The following is a 20,619-nucleotide window of genomic DNA, read 5'->3' as shown; positions in this document are numbered from 1 at the left end:
AATATCTTCACCATTTTTTGTAATTGTAGTGAGTATTGAATTCTTTTGCTTCAAATGATCATTATATTTTTAACTTCCCTATGTTTAACATTTTCTCCCAGCTTTGCAGATGTGGCAGTTGAATAGAAAATGTATTTGGTAATTTATTGCAAATTTTAAACAATTTCATATTTAATTGCAGCATAATAAGTTGCAATTTATTTCACCTATGATGATTGTGAATTTTCTGGATTATCTGTGCCCTTGTAGGTTTTCTGTCCTGAAAATTATTTTGCATGATTTTCAGCAGATTCATAGATGATATAAACTGTTGCCTCACACTGAAAGCTCACTGAGCTTATAGACTGCTAGGCTCTTAAGCTACAAATAAATTGAACTCAAGGGGCAGTCTTTTGTCTTTGCTGCCTGGGCGTTAACTCACCGAGGCAGACATCAAAGCAAGGTTCGACTGGGACCAACAGATGCAGGCAACAGAATGAACCCGCCCAATTTTCCTTCCTTTTAACTTGGAAGCATGCATGCAATTATTCTTGCCCAATTTTCTTCTCTGTATCCTGCAACAGTGCTCTGTGCCATCTCAGAATTAAATGGTGCACTGGATTAATAAAGTGAAAAAATAATTTGTGACATTGAACAGTACTGATATGCTACATAAACATGAAAGCCATTTATGGCTGATGGGCAATTTTGAAAAGTAACAGTATCGTGCTGAAAACCTGGTACCTCGGCACTCAGGAAATAAATATGTCCAGGTACAATACTACAATATTTAATCAATTCCAAAATAAGCATAGTCTTTGATAGAACGAGTAACAATACAATGGATTCCGCTTTTCCATAGCTCATAAAATTTCTCACTACTTTAATGAAATAGCTTGTTTTTCCCTGTTTAATTTTTAGAAGCTTTCATAAATATTTACAAACTCTTTCATTGTTTTACTTTGTAGCATAGTAGTAACAGACAGTTGCTTACTGCTGGTTCCTGCTTTCTGCAAGCAGCATTGAGACAGCTCTGCTAAATTTTGAATAGCATTCTTTTGGCAGCAATGCCATATGATAAAATTCAGGACAGAGTAAATTTTGTGTTGTAATTGGGACCATGCATCTGGCATAATTCCAGATCACTCTAGTTCCCCGAAATAAAAATTCATGTGTTAAGTTCCTTGGTATAATTTTTTGTGTGGGCCCCCCTTGTATGTTACTAGTTTACACATGTTGACATTAACCAAATTAGAAAGGTCATTTAGTACAGAATAAAAAAGGGAGGACTTTAGTAAAATATGACAAAATAAATCCAGGTGCATTACTAACCCTCCTTCACAATATCTTATGCACCACACTTACTCTGTTATTGGATTTTGCAGCAGTAGTTGCTTTGAATAGAAAGGGATTGTACAAAAAATAAGTGAATTTAGGTATGTGGAGAGTAGACAAAAGGCACAATTGTGGTTTTACCATTTTACAACTTGTGCATCTAGCAACTAAGCAGAATGTTTGCTGGATCCAATAGGATCAGATTTTAATTCCACAATTAATTATTCCACCAGATTGGAATCATTCACATGTACCATTAGATTCCACTATGTATTTAATTGTTGGTCATCATTTCTGGCTGTGGAATTAGTTAACACTGCAGTATAATCGATTTGTTCATCCTAACTACTACAACACTTCCTGAGCTCATGTACCTTAAAAGAAAGGCAGAATTTTTAATTCAGTCTGTGAAGGCATTATGAGGCGAGATGTTAGGCTCCAGGTTTTGTAAGTTTGACTGATTTGGAGCCAACTTAATACCATAATTTTTGTTTTCAAAAACCACTCTGACAATTTATGCACAGTTTGGTTGGTTGTAAGCATGGAATGGTCATTTAACATTGTGTTTAAATTACTGGGTTAGTAACCTTGTGGTCTGGATTAATAATCCATGCACATAACACCAAATCCCATCATGATGGTTGGGGAATTTAAATTTGGATAAATTCAGTAGATTTGAATTTCAAAAGTGCAACTCGCAAACACTGTTATATTGCATTTTTAGTGCATGCAGCCAAGGACAATTCCATTTCCTCCTTAAAATTAAAACCAGATGGACCACCAGATTCTGATAAGGGAATGGCATTGGAAATTCTCACTAACATCTAGGGACTTGTCCAAATTTGGAGAGTCGCTCACAGACTAGTCAACCAATAGTCTGTCATAGTCATACTCACAGTAGGACTGCTACTAACTAAGCTGATTGAGACTTTAAGAATATGAGAGCATGTCTTATGCGGATAGGTTGAGCGAGTTAGAGCTTTTCTCTTTGGAGAGAAGGCGAATGAGAGGTGACTTGATAGGCATAGTTCGAGTGGACATTCAGAGACTTTTTCCCAGGGCGAAAATGGCTAACATGAAGGGGCATAATTTTAAGGTGATTGGAGGAAGGATGTCAGAGGCAAGTTTTTTACCGAGGGTGACTGGTGCGCAGAACGCACTGCTGGCAGAGGTTGTGGGGGCAGATACATTAGGGTCTTTTAAGAGATTCTTATATAGCCACATGAATGATAGAAAAATGGAGGGCTATCTGGAAGGGAAGGGTTAGATAGATAGAACATAGAGAAACTACAGCACAATTCAGGTCCTTCAGCCCACAAAGCTGTGCTGAACATGTCCCTACCCTAGAAATTACTAGGCTTACCCATAGCCCTCTATTTTATTCAGCTCCATGTACCTATCTAACAGTCTCTTGAAAGACCCTATCGTATCAGCCTCCACCACCGTTTCCGGCAGCCCATTCCATGCACTCACCACTCTCTGAGTAAAAAACTTACCCCCTGACATCTCCTCTATATCTGCTCCCCAGCACCTTTAACCCATGTCCTCTTGTGGCCACCATTTCAGCCCTGGGGAAAAGCCTCTGACTATCTACCCAATCAATACCTCTCATCATCTTATACACCTCGATCAGGTCCCCCCTCATCTTCCATCTCTCCAAGGAGAAAAGGCCAAGTTCCCTCAACCTGCTTTCATAAGGCATGCTCCGCATTCCAGGCAGCATCCTTGTAAATCTCCTCTGCACCCTCTCTATGGCTTCCACATCTTTCCTGTAGTGAGGCAAGCAGAACTGAGCACAATACTCCAAGTGGAGTCTGACCAGGGACCTATATAGCTGCAACAATACCTCATGGCTCCTAAATTCAATTCCCCAATTGATGAAGGACAATACACCATATGCCTTCTTAACCACAGAGTCAACCTGCGCAGCCGCTTTGAGCGTCCTATGGACTCAGACCCCAAGATCCCTCTGATCCTCTGATCTTAGAGCAGGATAAAATGTCAGCACAACATCGTGTGGCGAAGGGCCTGTGCTGTGCTGCGCTGCAATGTTCTATATTCTATCCCCATCCTCAATGTCTGTGGACACAGCACAAGATCAAAATACAAGGCTGATACATTTGCAAGTCTCTTCAGCCAGGCACTGAGTTGATGAGTCACCTTGGCCTCTTCCTGAGGTACCTGCCAACACAGAAGGCAGCCTTCATCCAATTCAGTTCACTATACAGGATATCAAAAAAAAACTTGAATGTCTAGCAGAATATAGAACTCCTTATAGTACTGAAGACTTCTGTTCTAGAACTAGTAGTTTTGGTGCTGGGGAAACACTGGCAAATACCCAAGAGCAGAGAAAATTGCAAAGGTATGTCCTGTCTATAAAAAGCAGGACAAATCCTAACAATCTAATTAGAGACACAAGAGGCTGCAGATGTTGGAATCTGGAACAATAAACAAGATGCTGGAGGAACTTGGCAGGTCAGGCACCATCTGTGGATAGTTGACGATTTAGGTTGCGACCCTTCATCTGGACTGAAAGATAAAGGGGAAATAGTATAAAAAGGTGAAGGGAAGGGTGGAGCAAGAGCTAGCAAGCGACAGGTGAATCCAGGTGAGGGCAGGGTGATAGGCAAATTGAGGAAGGGAGAGTGGAAATAGCGCCAGAAACTAGGAGGTGATAGGTGGAGGTGACAGAGGGCTGAAGATGATGGAATCTGATAGGAGGGGAATGTGGAGCATGGAATCGAGTAAAGGAGGAAAGTGGGGAGGGCAGGTGGGAGTAGTGGGGGAGGGGAACCAGTGGGAGGAGTGTGTGGGTGATGGGCAGGTGGAGGCGGTGGAGGAGGGGAAAGAAATATGGTGATAGGGTCTGGGGTGAGTGTAGGAAGTACTGGATAGATCCGGAGGAGAGAGAAAAGGGGCAGGGAAGGAGCGGTTTACCTGAAATTGGAGAAGCCAAAGTTCATGCTGTCAGGTTGTAGACTAGCCAAGTGGAATATGAGGGGCTGTTCCTCCAGTTTGCATTTAGCCTTATCCTAGCTGTGGAGGAGTTCAAGGTCAGACATGTCAGTATGAGAATGGGGAGGAGAATTCAAATGTTAGTAACCAGGAGCTTTAGACGGCCATGGGGGAGATGCATGTCAATGTCTACTTCACCTGAAAGAGCTGTTTAGGGCCCTAGATAGTGGTGAGGGAAGAGGTGTAGGGGCAGGTTTTACACCTCCTACGGTTACAGGGGAAAGTGCTTGTGGAGGGAGAGGGATGGGTGGGGTGGGATGAGCAGACTAGGGAGTCAGAGAGAGTGACCCCGATCCTTAAACAGCTCTTCCAGGTGAGGCAGACATTCACATGCATCTCATCTGATCTTGTTTATTGCATCCTGTGCTCCCAATGTGGCCTCCTCTACATTGGTGAGACCAGGTGCAGACTGGGCAACCACTATGCCAAGCACCTGCGCTCCATCTGCCATGGCCATCTGGAGCTCCCGGTCACTAGTCATTTTAATTCTCCTCCCCATTCCCACACCAACATTTTTATCCTCGGCCTCAACCACTGCCAGGATGAGGTTAAGCGCCAACCAATGGTGCCTGACCCACTGAGTTCCTCCAGCATCTTTTTTGTTGCTCCAATCAATCTAATTGCTGCCCATCTGTGCATGGTCATTCATCAACAAGGTGCTGTTGACTGTGCTATAAAGCAGCACTCACTCAACAAAATCTGCTCACTGATCCTTAGTTTAGTTTTTTCCCAGGACTAGATTTCATTTGTCCAGGCATGACTGAAGAGCTGAATTCTGTGATTGTGACTAACTTTGACTTCATGGCAACGTCTCAACTAATGAAGTATCAAGGGAGCCCTGATAAAACTTGAAGGCAGTGGGTAACAACAGGTTATTGTCTAGCACAATGGAAGGTGATCATGATTCTCAGGTCTGAGATCAGTTATCTCAGCTCCAGGATCCAAATGCAAGAAACTGCAGGTTCTGGAAATCTGAAATAAAAACAGAAAATGCTGGAAATATTCATCAGGTCAAATAACATCTTTGGAAAGAGAAACAAAGTTAACTTCTTAGGTCAATGACCTTTCCAAGTTGAGGTCATCATCCTAATAAGTTAACACTGTTTCTCTATACACAGATGCTGCTTGACCTGTTGAGTATCTCAGGTATTTTTAGTTTTATGTTATATTTCTACAGGAGTTCCTTAGAGCAGTGTCTTAGGCACAACCACCTTTAGCTGCTTCACAATGATCTTCCTTCCATTAAGATCAGAATGGATGCTTGCTGATGGTGTTTGCACATTATTATAATTCAGATAATTTGTGGTCAGATCCCATAAGGCTTGGACAGCATTAGTGGCATGAGTGGCAACAAACACTCATGCAGTACAGATTCTAGGCAATGGCATTTGCAGTAAGAAGTATCTTTTTGACATTCAACATCATAACATCCTCAGCATCATTACTTGGATCAGCCATATCAGGATATGCTTATTAGGTTAGAGGGGGGAAGTTTAAAGGTGACATAAGAACATAGAACAATTATAGCACAATTCAGGCCCCTCGGCCCACAAAGCTGTGCCAATCATGTCCCTACCCTAGAAATTACTAGGCTTACCCATAGCCTTCTATTTTACTCAGCTCCATGTACCTATCTAACAGTCTCTTGAAAGACCTCTTGAAATAAGGGGCAAGTTTTTTTACACAGAAAGTGGTAGGGGCCTAGAATGGGTTACCAGGGGTAGTAGTGGAATCAGGCGGTCTGGTGGAGTTTAAGAGGCTTTCAGATGGACACATGAATATGAAGGAAATGGAGGGATATGGATGATACACAGGAGGAGGACATTTAGTATATATTGGCATCAAGATCGGCACAACATTGCGGGACAAGTGACCTGTCCAGTTCTGTACTGTTCCATGTTCTATATTCTACATGGATATTATGGCTGTAAAAGTAAGTCAAAGGCTGAATGTTCTACATTGGGCAGAATGTTCTACATTGGGCATCTCCTGGTTTAACAAAGTATTTCCAGCATCAATAATGCACAGGTCAGGAGACGGATGGAGTACTCAGTAGCCTGATTGAGTTCATCTTGGACAACACTCAAGAAACTAGGACAAAACAATTTGCTTGATTGGCACCCTATCCGCCAATCTGAACACTCACTCCCTTCACTAATGGCACAAAAATTTCTATAACGTGGTACTGCAGCATCTTGCAAAGCTTCTTCAACAGCACCAAACCTACAACCTCTATCATCTCGTAGGGCAGACTTGTAAGATGATGTGCAGTGGAGAGACACATCACATCTTGCCACATTTTTACTTACCTGCTATGTGGCAATTGCTCCAGGTGTAGTATTGGACGCTATGTGTCTGTGATGCTGCTGCAAGTAAGCTTTTCGTTGCACCTATGCATACATATACATATAACCCTCGACTTTGACTTTACATAGAATGGTACAGCACAGGATCAGGCCCTTCGGCCCACGATATTGTGCCAAGCTAATTAAACTAATAGTTAAATGCCTAAACAAACTAATTCCTTCTGCCAGCACAATGTCCATATCCCTCCATTCTCTGCACATTCATCTGTATCTGAACTTTATTACCTTTATTTTGATGAAGTGACATATGGAGTTGAGTGCTGGGATTCATACCCATATCCTGAGTCTACAATCTGTGCCAAAGTTTGGAAAGTTCTTTAATGTAGAAATATTTGCATACATTTATGTTGCCTCTCATAATTAGCCCTGAAGTGAAACCAGAGTCAGTTCCACCAATATGTTTTGTTACTTATGGTTGCACTGCATTGCTGTACCTTACTTTGATGATGTGCCAATTATGTTCTTGGTGCTCCAAAGAGATCCTTAACTTCTATACTGTGTATAATTATTTTTCGTAAATCAACAGATCAAGTTTAAATAAACCAATTTTTAGTGGTTTGTATGTAATCTCTGAATGCTTATTCCATACTATTAAAGAACCATGTGTGCTGTAGGAAGTAGTGGTGACTCCTGTACCAACGTCCTTGTGGGGGGTAAAACTCAATTTACCACCGCATATATGCCTTCCCAGTCAAGGACTTAAAATCTTTTAAGGCCTTGACTAGGAAGGCATATAGGTATGCAGTGGTAAAATATTTCCCCTATCTTTTGGATTAGTGTTACAAAGTATATGCTTTTAAGAGTACTTTTTTTTGGTTATTGTATAGAAGCACTTTAAATTTGAAATAGTTGAGCAGCTTTATTATATTGTCACATTAATGTTTTATGATTTCAGGAATTTTTATAACCTGCATTTAATAGAAGAATGTTCTCCCGTGTTTGAAATTAAAACCTTGATTCCAGGGCATTTGGGTTTGTCCCACTGTAATATAGAATAATTCCAGCACAGAGCAAGGCTTTTCAACTCATCGAGTCTGTACTGGCTTTTTGTGGAACAACTCCTTCAGTCCCATTCTTCTGTCCTTTCACTGTAGTCTCTTGTGATTATCCAGTTCTCTTTCTCTAATTGACTCTGTTTCCCCACTTTGTAACCTTCTTTGCATGAAGAAAAGTTTTTCTTTACATACCTCCTGTATTTTTGACCTTTGCTTTATATCTTTTTTCCCAGGTTCTTGAACTAATCTGCTTCTTGTTTTTATTGAAGGTAAACCCCTTAGTACACACCCGGACATCTCCATAAAATCTTCTCTCAACCTTCTTTACTTAAAGGGGAACAATCTAGTTTCTCCATTCTAACCTAGCAGCTGAAATTACTCAACCTTGAACCATTCTAATGTATCTTTTCTGCACCTGTCAAGTGTGGTAATCAGAAATGAATGTAATGCTGTAGTTGTAGCTGAACAGATTCAATGTAAACTTCCTGGTTCTGCACTCTATTGCCTCTGCTTATGCCTTATTTACCACTCTCTCACCTGCCCTGGCACTTTCACATGCATCAAAGCCCTATTCTTGCACAGACTTTAGAACTGCTTTTAATTCTGCTTTTTGACCAATTACCTATTAGGCAGCAGTCTCTGACTTTAAGTGTTGATACATACAGCTGTAAATTTCTGTTCTAGTTAATAGTTGAAATTAGCTGTTATACTTTGGCCAGTGGTACATTCTGAAGTCATATAAACAAGATTATTCTGCCTGTTTCAGAGTCTCTCCGAAGCAAAGATGGAACTGAGGAGAAAAGATCAATCTTTGCGTCAGCTAAACAAAAACCTGGCACAGCTGGAGCAAGACAAGCGCCAACTTGAGGAGAGTATCCAAGATGCAGAAAACGCCCTGTGCAAGGCAGCAAAGTGAGCATGGGGCTTTAGGGGCTGGACTTAAAACAAGCTCAGATCAATTCAAGCATTCAGAAGGAGTTTTATTAGAAAATAATTGGGGAAAAGTTCAAAAAGAAATAGTAGAATCTACCTTTGAGTAAGTATTAGGTCAATGATTCACACATCTGAAGGGATTCCTTAAAGTGCAAACTTCAAAAAATACAACCATTGAAAACAAATTTATTTGTTGAGGCAAAAACTGATAATTTAGTGATAGCAGTATGTATTGATATATCATCGGTAATAATGTCTGGTCATGTGTTAAATAAAAATAATGGAGTTGATTTTCATCCCCTTCTTTTAGCATTAACAAGTTGGTTCTAGACTCACAACTTGGTCAGTTATCTTAAACCCACCCACAATTCCTTCCATCACCTAATCGCACTTACACCAGTAATGGGGCTGGCTTCCACTGCCTGTTAGAAGTGCTTGTATTGTGTCACGTAGTCAGACAGCATTGAAGCAGACCCCTTAGGTCACCTGACTTCAAGTACCTAACTATTACTCGTCCCTTTTTCCAGCATTCAACCTGTAGCCTTCTATGCCATGATGTTTCAAGTGTTTCAATGTGAAATGCCTTCACCAACTTTCTCCAATGCAAGGAAAACAAACCCAGCCAAAACATCTCCCCTTATAGTTGAAACACTATATCCCAGGCAACATCCTAGTGTATTGGGCGGCACAGTAGCGTAGCGGTTAGCGCAACGCTATCACGGCGCCAGTGATCGGGGTTCGATTCCCGTCGCTGTCTGTAAGGAGTTTGTATGTTCTCCCGTGTCTGCGTGGGTTTCCTCCGGGTGCTCTGGTTTCCTCCCACATTCCAAAAACGTATGGGTAGGCTAATTTGGGTTTAAAATGGACAGCGCGGACTCAGGCTGGAAGGGCCTGTTACCATGCTGTAGATAAAATTATAAAAATTTAAATCTAAAAATTTAAAAATTTAATTCTCCTCTGCAGCTTCTCCAGAAGATTTGGAAATTTTAGTCAGAGCCCCAGCAATGTCCCTCCTTACATACCATAGCATAGGTCTTGGGGATTTATCTACCTTTAAGCCCACGAAGAAATCTATTATCCCCTCCTTTTCAATGATAAATTGTTCTCAAATTCCATTGCCCCCTCCCCGAGTTCTTACATTTTTTATAATACAAATCAGGCTTCTGAGGAGTAAATCAAATCTCAATTGTCTCTTGAAATCTGAACCTACACTGTATGGACTCCAAAAAGTTCCAAGGATGATGGATTGATGAGGTCCCAAAGCTGAGTGTGAAATTATGAGTACAGTTGGAGTGACCAGGTTTACAAATATAATATGAGCGATTGTCATCTTGTAACTGTTGTGTTGTTTATTTTTAAATATTCCTTTGAGTAAATCTGAATAAATTTAGAGAATTTTTTAGAAGTAGTTAGAATTGAAGTTTTATGATGTCTGTACTATGAACTGTTTATTATTCAGAAGGAAGAATTCTTTTCTCTCTTCCTATTTATACCACCTGCTCCTTTCCCCTTGCAGAGGCAGAGAACACTTGATTAGTTACCTGAGAGCTTTGGATGTCACCTTTCAACAGGTACTGTGAATGCATTTTAAAAATTTTAACGTTAGTCTACAAAGTGCAGTTATGTGGAGAGAAACTACTTCATAAAGGTTATTTATAAAGATCATGAGATAAATCTTATTTCTCAGGATGTTTCTTGAGATTTTTAAAACATTTATTTTATATATTGGCCTTTATGACTTTAACGATGACCCTTAGACTTTCCCCAAAAGAAAGCACCCAAGCTTTTCTAGTGTGTTTGTGTTTCGTGTCCTTATTGCTTTTCTGAAGCCAGTTAAAATTAAAATTAAGATCTCTTCTCACTTCACTTTTAGACATACATGAGGAAACAATTTTGGCTCAGCTGCTCATGGATGTGAATCATTCTCTTGAAACTTCCCATAATTTGGAATAATTGGCCTCAGAATAGCTCTAAGAGTAAATGGTGTTGGAAATGGAAATGTCCCATCAGTACAATAAGGGGTACTCTGAGGAATTTGGGTTAAGCCTGTTACAGGGACTGTAAATGTCTGCAAAATCTGAATTATTTGATATTGCTGCAGGGTATAATATGTGAAAAAGTTCCATGTGTAATATTGCTGGCCTGGCACTTGATGTTGGAAAGTTCATAAAACAGGATAAAAGCCTGTTTTTAAATACATACCTGTTTTTAACATTTGAATGTATTAGAGAGTTTACCTTTAAAGCATATGATTAACCTTGACTTTTCCAGCTACAAAGCACACAGCAAATGACACCAAGAAAGATGGGCATTGCATTTGTGAAGGATTTGCAGTATCCAGCACTGAAGATCATTTGTCTTGAATTTTTAATGAGCCAATAGACATTCACAACACACTGGAAAATTCCGGTGATGCATATAAAGAAACTCCATGGAAATTCAGGGGCATTGTTTAGCAATCTTTGCTTAAGGTTTAGATATGTTACAAGCTCTAAATTACAGTTGAATGGCACTTGTATACTTTCCACAAAAAGGTTCTACCCTCAGGGTAGTTCTTGTAGTGCTGCCTTAATGTAGAAATTACATAGGGTGAAGTAACAGCAGGACTTCTGGTTGAACTTGAATGAAGTGAATGACAAATATGGGAACCTTCCCTGTGCTATTGGAAGAGGCATTAGTTTTTTCAAATGTTTTCTTCCTTCATTTCACCTAGATCCACGATAAAGTCTACATTAATGCTGGAATATAAATCAGTGAATAATTGTAGGATTTCTTATCTATTGATCTATGATTGTCAAACACATTTGTAGAACTTGAGCATCTGTTAAAGAATGAGCTAATGCTTTGGGGAAATATTTTCATTCCATTTATTCTATTATTTTTGAATTCATAATATTCAGTGTACATTAAAATGGACACCATTAAGTAGGCTTGGGTAATGGGCCCTGTATGCAGAGCAAACTCAACCTCCCTCTAGGAAAAAGGAGTGATGTTAAGTTCGCTGTGGTGAGTGCCTCATGGGTTTGGTTGCAATAAGTTATTGAGTTGAAAATTAATTTCTTAAAGTATTCACTAAACCAAGGGAAATTGTAACAGAAACATGCCTTTGAGCATGACTATCAGATGCCAGTTATATTGCTTCCATATACTTAACTACCATTGACTTCAATGGACCAGAATACAGCAGGGAGCTGATATTGATACATGTTTTTAGAAATGGTAATGAAAGTCATACTTTTCCACCGTGGTTTCAGATAAAAATTCTGGCAAATTGTAGAGTATCATCCATTCCTGACATTATAAGACTAATGAAAAATAATAACAGGAATTTACATGCAGCCTTTTCAATGACATTTTTGCAAATCAGGCTGCGCAAGTCATTTTGTAAGACACAAGAAAATGTTTTCCTCTAAAAAAGAGAGCTCAGCAGCCACTTCTTATCTTTGCTTTCTCTCTTCTTCTTGCCTTTGCTCCATATTATATTAAATGGATGAGATTATTCTATATGATGTTAGCTACCATCTCCTGGGAGCCCTAAGGCAGAAATTATGCTGTGTAGATCTGCTTCATGTTCTTCATGTGAGGCAAAATCAAGTACTTGTTCCGAGAATCCATACAATCACCCATCACAATGTGCAGAAGATGCCGCTGGTTGGTATTTGAATTTGTTTCAGTTTAGAAATTCAGCCATGTAATTCTGACTTTTTGTCAGCACTAAAAACATGAAAATCAATTTTTTATCCATGCTTGTGGCATGCAGGCTGTAGAATTGCAGTACCTGATTGTCCAAATGAACTTTAAAACTATAAAACCAGAGAACCATAGAACAGTACAGCATGTGACGTCAGCTGGTAGAGCGGGAACAGTTTAAAAATAGAAGGGAGAATCTTCGGCGTTTTCGATCAGGAGCGAGAGGTGAGCGAGCAGAATCAGCTGAGGACTTCTGAAAAGATAAGTTTTTTTTCTAATGGTTCGTGGATAGCGGGGAGAGACTGCACAGGTGTGTGACATCAGTCGGTAGAGCGGGAACAGTTGAACAGTTTAAAAAGAAGGCTGCCATATCCAGTGGGCAGCGTCGGATCGGGCAGCGGAGTGAGAGGGAGCAGAGTGATTGCGCTTTGGCTCAACAGGCTTAGGCGATAACAGCGCGAGGCGGGTGAGTAGCTGGTAAGTAAAGGTAAGGTTTAACTGTTATTGTTATAAATTTTAAGTAGAATAAAACTAGGTAGGGAAGGAATAGTTCACATGGAGGACATGGTGATGTGCTGCAGCTGCATGATGTGGGAGCTAGTGGACCCTGCTGGGGTGCACGGTGACAACTTCTGCAGTAAGCGCTGGAGGCTGGAGGAACTTCGGCTCAGAATTGATGAGCTGGAGTCACAGCTTCAAACACTGCAAAGCATCAGGGAGGGAGAGAGTTATATAGATGCTGTGCATCGGGAGACAGTCACTCCCCTTAGAGCAGGTACTTCTAGGGTCTAGGAGGCAGATAGAAGGGTGACTGTCAGGGGAGAGAAAAAGAAAAAGAAAGGGAACAGGCAGACAGTGCAGAGGACTATTCCCTGCTGTTCCCCTCAGTAACAGGTTTTCCACTTTGGATGCTGTTGAGGGGGATGACCTACAGGGACCAAGCAGCAGTAGCCAGATCTCTGGCACTCGGATTGGTCCTGCTGCTTAGAAGGGAAGGGAGGAGAAGAGGAGGGCAATAGTGATAGGGGACTCGATAGAGAAACAGATAGGAGGTTCTGTGGAAGTGAGCATGAATCCCAGATGGTATGTTGCCTCCCAGGTGCCAGGGTCCGGGATGTCTCTGATTGGGTCCACAGCATTCTTGAACGGGAGGGAGAACAACCAGAAGTTGTGGTACATGTTGGTACCAACGACATAGGTAGGAAGAGGGATGAGGTCCCATAAAGTGAGTTTAGGGAGCTAGGTAGAAGGCTAAAGAACAGGACCTCAAGGGTAGCAATCTCAGGATTGGTGCAGGTGCCACGTGATAGTGAAGGTAAGAATAGGAAGAGATGGCAGAAGAATCCACGGCTGAGGAGTTGGTGCAGGGGGCAAAGATTTAGATTTTTGGATCATTGGGATCTCTTCTGGGGAAGGTGGGACCTGTACAGAGTGGGCGGGTTACACCTGAACCTGAGGGGGACCAATATGCTTGCAGGCAGGTTTGCTAGTGTGGTTCGGGAGGGTTTAAACTAGTTTGCGAGAGGGATGGGAACCAAAGGGGTAGGTCAGAGGAAGAAGTGGATGGGGAAAAGTCAGATCTAACATACAGAGAGGCTTTCAGGAAGGAGAAGAACAGTATAGGGTATAAAAGTAGAAAGGTGGATGGGCTAAAGTGCATTTACTTAAATGCAAGAAGTATCAGGAACCATAGAACCATAGAACAATACAGCACAATACAGGACCTTCGGTCCACCATGTTGTGCCGACCTTTAAACCACGCCTAAGACGATCTAACCCCTTCCTCCCACATATCCCCCTATTTTCAATTCCTCCATATCCTTATCTAACAATCTCCTGAATTTGACCAACGTACCTGCCTCCACCACTACCCCCGGCAGTGCATTCCATGCACCAACCACCCTCTGGGTGAAAAACATTCCTCTGATATCTCCCTTGAACTTCCCACCCATTACTTTAAAGCCATGCCCTCTTGTATTGAGCATTGGTGCCCTGGGAAAGAGGTGCTGGCTGTCCATCCTATACCTCTTAATATTTTGTATACCTCTATCATGTCTCCCCTCATCCTCCTTCTCTCCGAAGAGTAAAGCCCCAGCTCCCTTAGTCTCTCCTCATAATCCATACTCTCCAAACCAGGCAGCATCCTGGTAAATCTCCTCTGCACCCTTTCCAACACTTCCGCATCCTTCCTATAATGAGGCGACCAGAACAGGACACAGTACTCCAAGTGAGGTCTAACCAGAGTTTTGTAAAGCTGCATCATTACCTCGCTGCTCTTAAACTCGATCCCACGACTTATGAAAGCTGACATCCCATAAGCTTTCTTAACTACCCTATCCACCTGTGAGGCAACTTTCAGTGATCTGTGGATATGAACCCCCAGATCCCTCTGCTCCTCCACGCTAGCCAGAATCCTGCCATTAACCTTGTACTCTACCTTAGAGTTTGTCCTTCCAAATTGTACCACCTCACACTTCTCTGGATTGAACTCCATCTGCCACTTCTCAGCCCAGCTCTGCATCCTATCAATATCTCTCTGCAATCTTCGACAGTCCTCCACACTATCCACAACACCACTGACCTTTGTGTCGTATAAAAACTTGCTAACCCACCTTTCTACCCCCTCATCCAAGTCATTAATAAATATCAAGAAAAGTAGAGGTCCCAGCACCAATCCTTGTGGGACACTACTAGACGCAGCCCTCCAATCTAAATGCACTCCCTCCACCACAAACCTCTGCTTTCTACAGGCAAGCCAATTTTGAATCCACATGGCCAAGCTTCCCTGGATCCCATGCCATCTGACCTTCTGAAGAAGCCTACCATGTGGAACCTTGTCAAACGACTTACTAAAATCCATGTAGACCACATCTACTACACTACCCTCATCAATCTTCCTGGTCATCTCCTCAAAGAACCCTATCAGGCTTGTGAGACATGATCCTCACAAAGCCATGCTCCTAATCAGTCCATGATTCTCTAAATGCTGATAGATCCTATCTCTAAGAAATCTTTCCAACAGCTTGCCCATCACAGACGTATGACTCTGGTCTGTAATTCCCTGGACTATCCCTACTAGCTTTTTTGAATAAGGGAGCAACATTTGCTACCTTCCAATCCTCTGGTACCATTCCCGTGGACAACGAGGACTCAAAGATCCTAGCCAACAGTTCAGCAGTCTCCTCCCTCACCTCGCGGAGCAGCCTGGGGAATATTCCATCAGGCCCTGGGGACTTATCTGTCCTAATTTTTTCTAACAGCTCCAACACATCCTCTCTTTTCATATCTACGTGCTCTGGAACATTATCCATACCAACATTGTCCTCAGCGTCATCAAGACCCCTCTCTTTGGTGAATACTGAAGAGAAGTATTCACTGAGAGCCTCACCCACTCCCACAGCTGCCAGGCACATCTTCCCGCCTATGTCTTTAATTGGTCCTACCTTTACTCTCGTCATCGTTCTGTTCTTCACGTACATGAAAAAAGCCTTGGGATTCTCCTTAACCCTACTTGCCGAGGCATTTTCATGTCCCCTTCTTGCTCTCCTCATCCCCTTCTTAAGTTCCTTCCTTGCTACCCTATATTCCTCATGAGCCCTATCTGATCCTTGCTGCCTACATCTTATGTATGCTGCCTTCGTCCTCCTAACTGCTTGTTCCACCTCTCTAGGCATTCCCTCTAGTCGGCCTGTCAACATACTGTGACCAGAATTCATCCTGGACACACTTAACAAACTCTGTCCCGTCTAAACCTTTGGTACTATGCAGGAATAGGAGTGATGAACTGAGAGCTTGGATAAGTACTTGGGACTATGATATTGTGGCTCTTGCAGAGACTTGGATGTCACTAGGGCAGGAATGGATATTGAATATTCCTGGATTTCAGTGTTTTAAAAGGGATAGAGGGGGTTGGAGAAGAGGAGGAGGGGTGGCACTACTGGTCAGGGATACTATTACAGCTGCAGAAAGGGTGGATAATGGAGAAGGATCCTCTCTAGAGTCAGTATGGGTGCAAGTTAGGAACAAGAAAGGAGCAGTTACTCTACTGGGAGTATTCTATAGGCCCCCCAGGTAGCAGCAGGCTGGGAGGCAGATTTTGGAAAGCTGCAGGAAAAGCAGAGTTGTTAAAATGGGAGACTTCAACTGCCCAAATATTGATTGGCACCTCCTTAGTACCAAAGGTTTAGACAGGGCAGACTTTGTTAAGTGTCTCCAGGACGGATTCCTGTCACAGTATGTTGACAGGCCGACTAGAGGGAATGCCATATTAGATCTAGTATTAGGTAATGAACCGGGTCAGGTGACAGATCTCTCAGTGGGTGAGCATTTAGGGGACAGCGACCACCACTCCCTAACCTTTAGCATTGTCATGGATAAGGATAGGAGCAAAGAGAACAGGAAGATATTTAATTGTGGAAAGCAAATTAGGATGCTATAAGGCTAGAACTTGCGAGAGTAAATTGGGATGACATTTTTGAAGGGAAATGTACTATGGAGATGGGGTCGTTGTTCAGGGATCTCTTGCAGGATGTTAGGGATAAATTTGTCCCAGTGATGCAGAGAAAGAATGGCAGGGTGAAGGAACCATGAGTGACAAGAGAGGTGGAACAACTCGTTGGGAAGAAGAAGGCAGCATACATAAGGTGTAAGCAGCAAGGATCAGATAGGGCTCGTGAGGAATATAGAGTAGCAAGGAAGAACTTAAGAAGGGGCTGAGGAGAGCAAGAAGGGGATATGAAAAGGCTTTGGCGAGTAGGGTTAAGGAGAATCCCAAGGCTTTTTTCGTGTACGTGAAGAACAGAAGGATGACGAGAGTAAAGGTAGGACCAATTAAAGACAAAGGTGGGAAGATGTGCCTGGAAGCTGTGGAAGTGGGTGAGGTTCTTAATGAATACTTCACTTCAGTATTCACCAAGGAGAGGGGCCTTGATAACGCTGAGGACAGTGTTGGTAAGGTTAATATTCTAGAGCATGTAGATATCAAGAGAGAGGATGTATTGGCGCTGTTAGAAAATATTAGGACAGTTAAGTCCCCAGGGCCTGACGGAATATTCCCCAGGCTGCTCCACGAGGTGAGGTAGGAGATTGCTGAACCATTGGCTAGGATCATTGAGTCCTCATTGTCCACGCGAATGGTACCGGAGGATTGGAGGGTGGCAGATGTTGTCCCCTTATTCAAAAGAGGTAGTAGGGATAGTCCAGGGAATTACAGACCAGTGAGCCTTATGTCTGTCGTGGGCAAGCTGTTGGAAAGGATTCTTAGAGATAGGATCTATCAGCATTTAGAGAATCATGGACTGATTAGGGACAGCCATCATGGCTTTGTGAAGGGAAGATCATGTCTCACAAGCCTGATAGGATTCTTTGAGGAGGTGACCAGGCAGATTGACAAGGGTAATGCAGTGGGTGTGGTCTACATGGATTTTAGTAAGGCATTTGACAAGATTCCACATGGTAGGCTTCTTCAGAAGGTCAGATGGCATGGGATCCAGGGAAGCTTGGCCATGTGGATTCAAAATTGGCTTGCCTGTAGAATGCAGAGGGTTGTGGTGGAGGGCATGCATTCAGATTGGAGGGCTGTGACAAGCGGTGTCCCACAAGGATCTGTTCTGGGACCTCTACTCTTCGTAATATTTATTAATGACTTGGATGAGAGGGTAGAAGGGTGGGTTAGCAAGTTTGCAGATGACACAAAGGTCAGTGGTGTTGTTGATAGTATGGAAGACTGTCAAAGATTGATAGGATGCAGAGCTGGGCTGAGAAGTGGCAGATGGAGTTCAATCCAGAGAAGTGTGAGGTGGTACACTTTGGAAGAACAAACTCCAAGGCGGAGTACAAGGTTAATGGCAGGATTCTGGGTAGTGTGGAGGTGTAGAGGGCTCTGAGGGTTCATATCCACAGATAACTGAAAGTTGCCTCACAGGTGGATAGGGTAGTTAAGAAAGCTTATGGGATGTTAGCTTTCATAAGTCGTGGGATCGAGTTTGGGAGCCACGAAGTAATGATGCAGCTCTACAAAACTCTGGTTAGACCACACTTGGAGTACTGGTCGCCTCATTATTGGAAGGATGTGGAAGCGTTGGAAAGGGTGCAGAGGAGATTTACCAGGATGTTGCCTGGTTTGGAGAGTATGGATTATGTGGGGGGGGGGGGGTTAGATAGACTTACGCTTGGTTTAATGGTCAGCACAATATGGTCAGCACAATAAAGGTCAGCACATATACAGGCACTAAGTCCTCCATTCTGTTGTTGTTTCTAATTATCACTGAAATTGCTTTGGTTGCTTGTCATTTCCTTGTATCAGCAAGCTATCAAAATGGCTGTTCTTAACAAGCAAGACTAAGGTGAATGATGGCCACTGCATTGATAGCAATTTACTGACTGATCTCACGAGTATACTTGAGACTTCGTTTCATAGAGGGTAAAGTGCGGGCTGTTTAAAAAGCACACCGCCATATCCAGCGGGCAGGGTCGGAGTGGGCAGTGGAGTGAGAGGGCGCAATGTGATTGGGCTTTGTCTCAAGGGGCTTAGGCGTAATGGGGCGACGAAAGGTAGGTGACTTGAGGAAATGAAGTAGTATGAGTGCAGTTTCCTGTACTCGGTGTCAGATGTGGGAGTTCCCAGAGTCTTCCTGCCTTTGGGAAGGCTACATCTGCACCAGGGATGTCGAGCTGCAGCTCCTGAGGGACCATGTTAGGGAACTGGAGATGCAGCTCAATGACCTTCGTCTGATCAGGGAGAATGAAGAGGTGATAGAAAGGAGTCATAGGCAGGTGGTCACACTGGGGCCACGGGAGTCAGGCAAGTGGGTCACAGTCAGGAGGGGGAAGGGGAAGAGTCAGGTACTAGAGCTGTACCCCTTGACAATAAGTACTCCTGTTTGAGTGCTGTTGGGGGAGATAGCCTACCTGGGGAAAGCAACAGTGGCAGTGTCTCTGGCACAGAGTCTGGCCCTGTGGCTCAGAAGGGTAGGGAAGGAGAGAGGAGGGCAGTAGTGATAGGGGACTCTCTAGTTAGGTGGGTCGACAAGCGATTCCGTGGACGCAGGAAAGAAACTCAGAAGGTAGTTTGCCTCCCAGGTGCCAGGGTTCGGGATGTTTCAGATCGCGTCTAAGATATCCTACAGAGAGAGGGAGAACAGCCAGAGGTCATAGTACATATTGGTACCAATGACATAGGCAGGAAAAGGGATGAAGTCCTGAAAAAAGACTATAAGGAGTTAGGAAGGAAGTTGAGAAGCAGGACCTCAAAGGTAGTAATTTCAGGATTACTGCCTGTGCCAAGTGACAGTGGGTATAGGAATAGAATGAGGAGGAGGTTAAATGCGTGGCTGAAGGATTGGAGTAAGGAGCAGGGATTCAGATTTCTGGATCATTGGGGCCTCTTTCAGGGCAGGTATAACCTTTACAAAGAGGACGGGTTGCACTTGAATCCCAGGGGGACCAATATCCTGGTGGTGAGGTTTGCTAAGGCTACTCGGTTGAGTTTAATCTAGATTTGTTGGGGGGGTGGGATCCGAACTGGAGAGACTGGGGAAAAGGTGTATGGCTCTCAAATAGAGAAAGCTAATAGTAGGTACGAGAGGGAGGTTAGGCAGATGATAGAGAAGGGACGTGCTCAGACTAGTTTGAGATGTGTCTGTTTTAATGCAAGGAGTATTGTGAGCAAGGTGGATGAGCTTAGAGCTTGGATAAATACTTGGAGCTATGATGTAGTGGCCATTACAGAGACTTGGATGGCTCAGGGACTGGAATGGTTGCTTCAAGTGCCGGGTTTTAGATGTTTCAGAAAGGACAGGGAGGGAGGCAAAAGAAGTGAGAGAGTGGCACTGTTGATCAGAGATAGTGTCACGGCTGCAGAAAAGTTGGACGTCATGGAGGGACTGTCTACGGAGTCTCTGTGGGTGGAGGTTAGGAACAGGAAATGGTCAATAACTCTACTGGGTGTTTTTTAGAGGCCACCCAATAGTAACAGGGATATTGAGAAGCATAAAGGGAAGCAGATCCTAGAAAGGTGTGATAATAACAGAGTTGTTGTGATGGGAGATTTAAATTTCCCAAACATCAATTGGCATCTCCAGACAGTGAGGGGTTTGGATGGGGTGGAGTTTGTTAAGTGTCTTCAGGAAGGATTCTTGACACAATATGTAGATAGGCCTACAAGAGGAGAGGCTGTGCTTGATTTGGTATTGGGAAATTAACCTGGTCAGGTGTCAGACCTCTCAGTGGGGGAGCATTTTGGAGATAGTGATCATAATTCTATCTCCCTTACGATAACACTGGAGAGAGAGAGGAACAGACAGACT

The 20,619-nt window shown here is 42.9% G+C and overlaps 1 protein-coding gene across 4 annotated transcripts in view; it reads left to right on the top strand.

Annotated features, from left to right (window-relative positions):
- The window catches only part of LOC127572676 (coiled-coil domain-containing protein 171-like), a 497,458-nt gene that overhangs the window by 342,195 nt on the left and 134,644 nt on the right, over positions 1-20,619 (top strand). For all 4 annotated transcript variants that reach the window (XM_052020188.1, XM_052020186.1, XM_052020185.1 and 1 more), the window contains 2 exons: positions 8,457-8,602; positions 10,140-10,194. In XM_052020188.1, coding sequence (XP_051876148.1) covers positions 8,457-8,602; positions 10,140-10,194 — 201 coding nt within the window. The remainder of the gene's footprint in view (positions 1-8,456; positions 8,603-10,139; positions 10,195-20,619) is intronic.

The sequence above is a fragment of the Pristis pectinata genome, chromosome 7 (assembly GCF_009764475.1).
Source record: "Pristis pectinata isolate sPriPec2 chromosome 7, sPriPec2.1.pri, whole genome shotgun sequence".
In the NCBI taxonomy this organism is placed as follows: Eukaryota; Metazoa; Chordata; class Chondrichthyes; order Rhinopristiformes; family Pristidae; genus Pristis; species Pristis pectinata.
The sequence above is the reverse complement of the archived record's forward strand: the minus strand, read 5'-3'. Positions and strand labels throughout refer to the sequence as shown.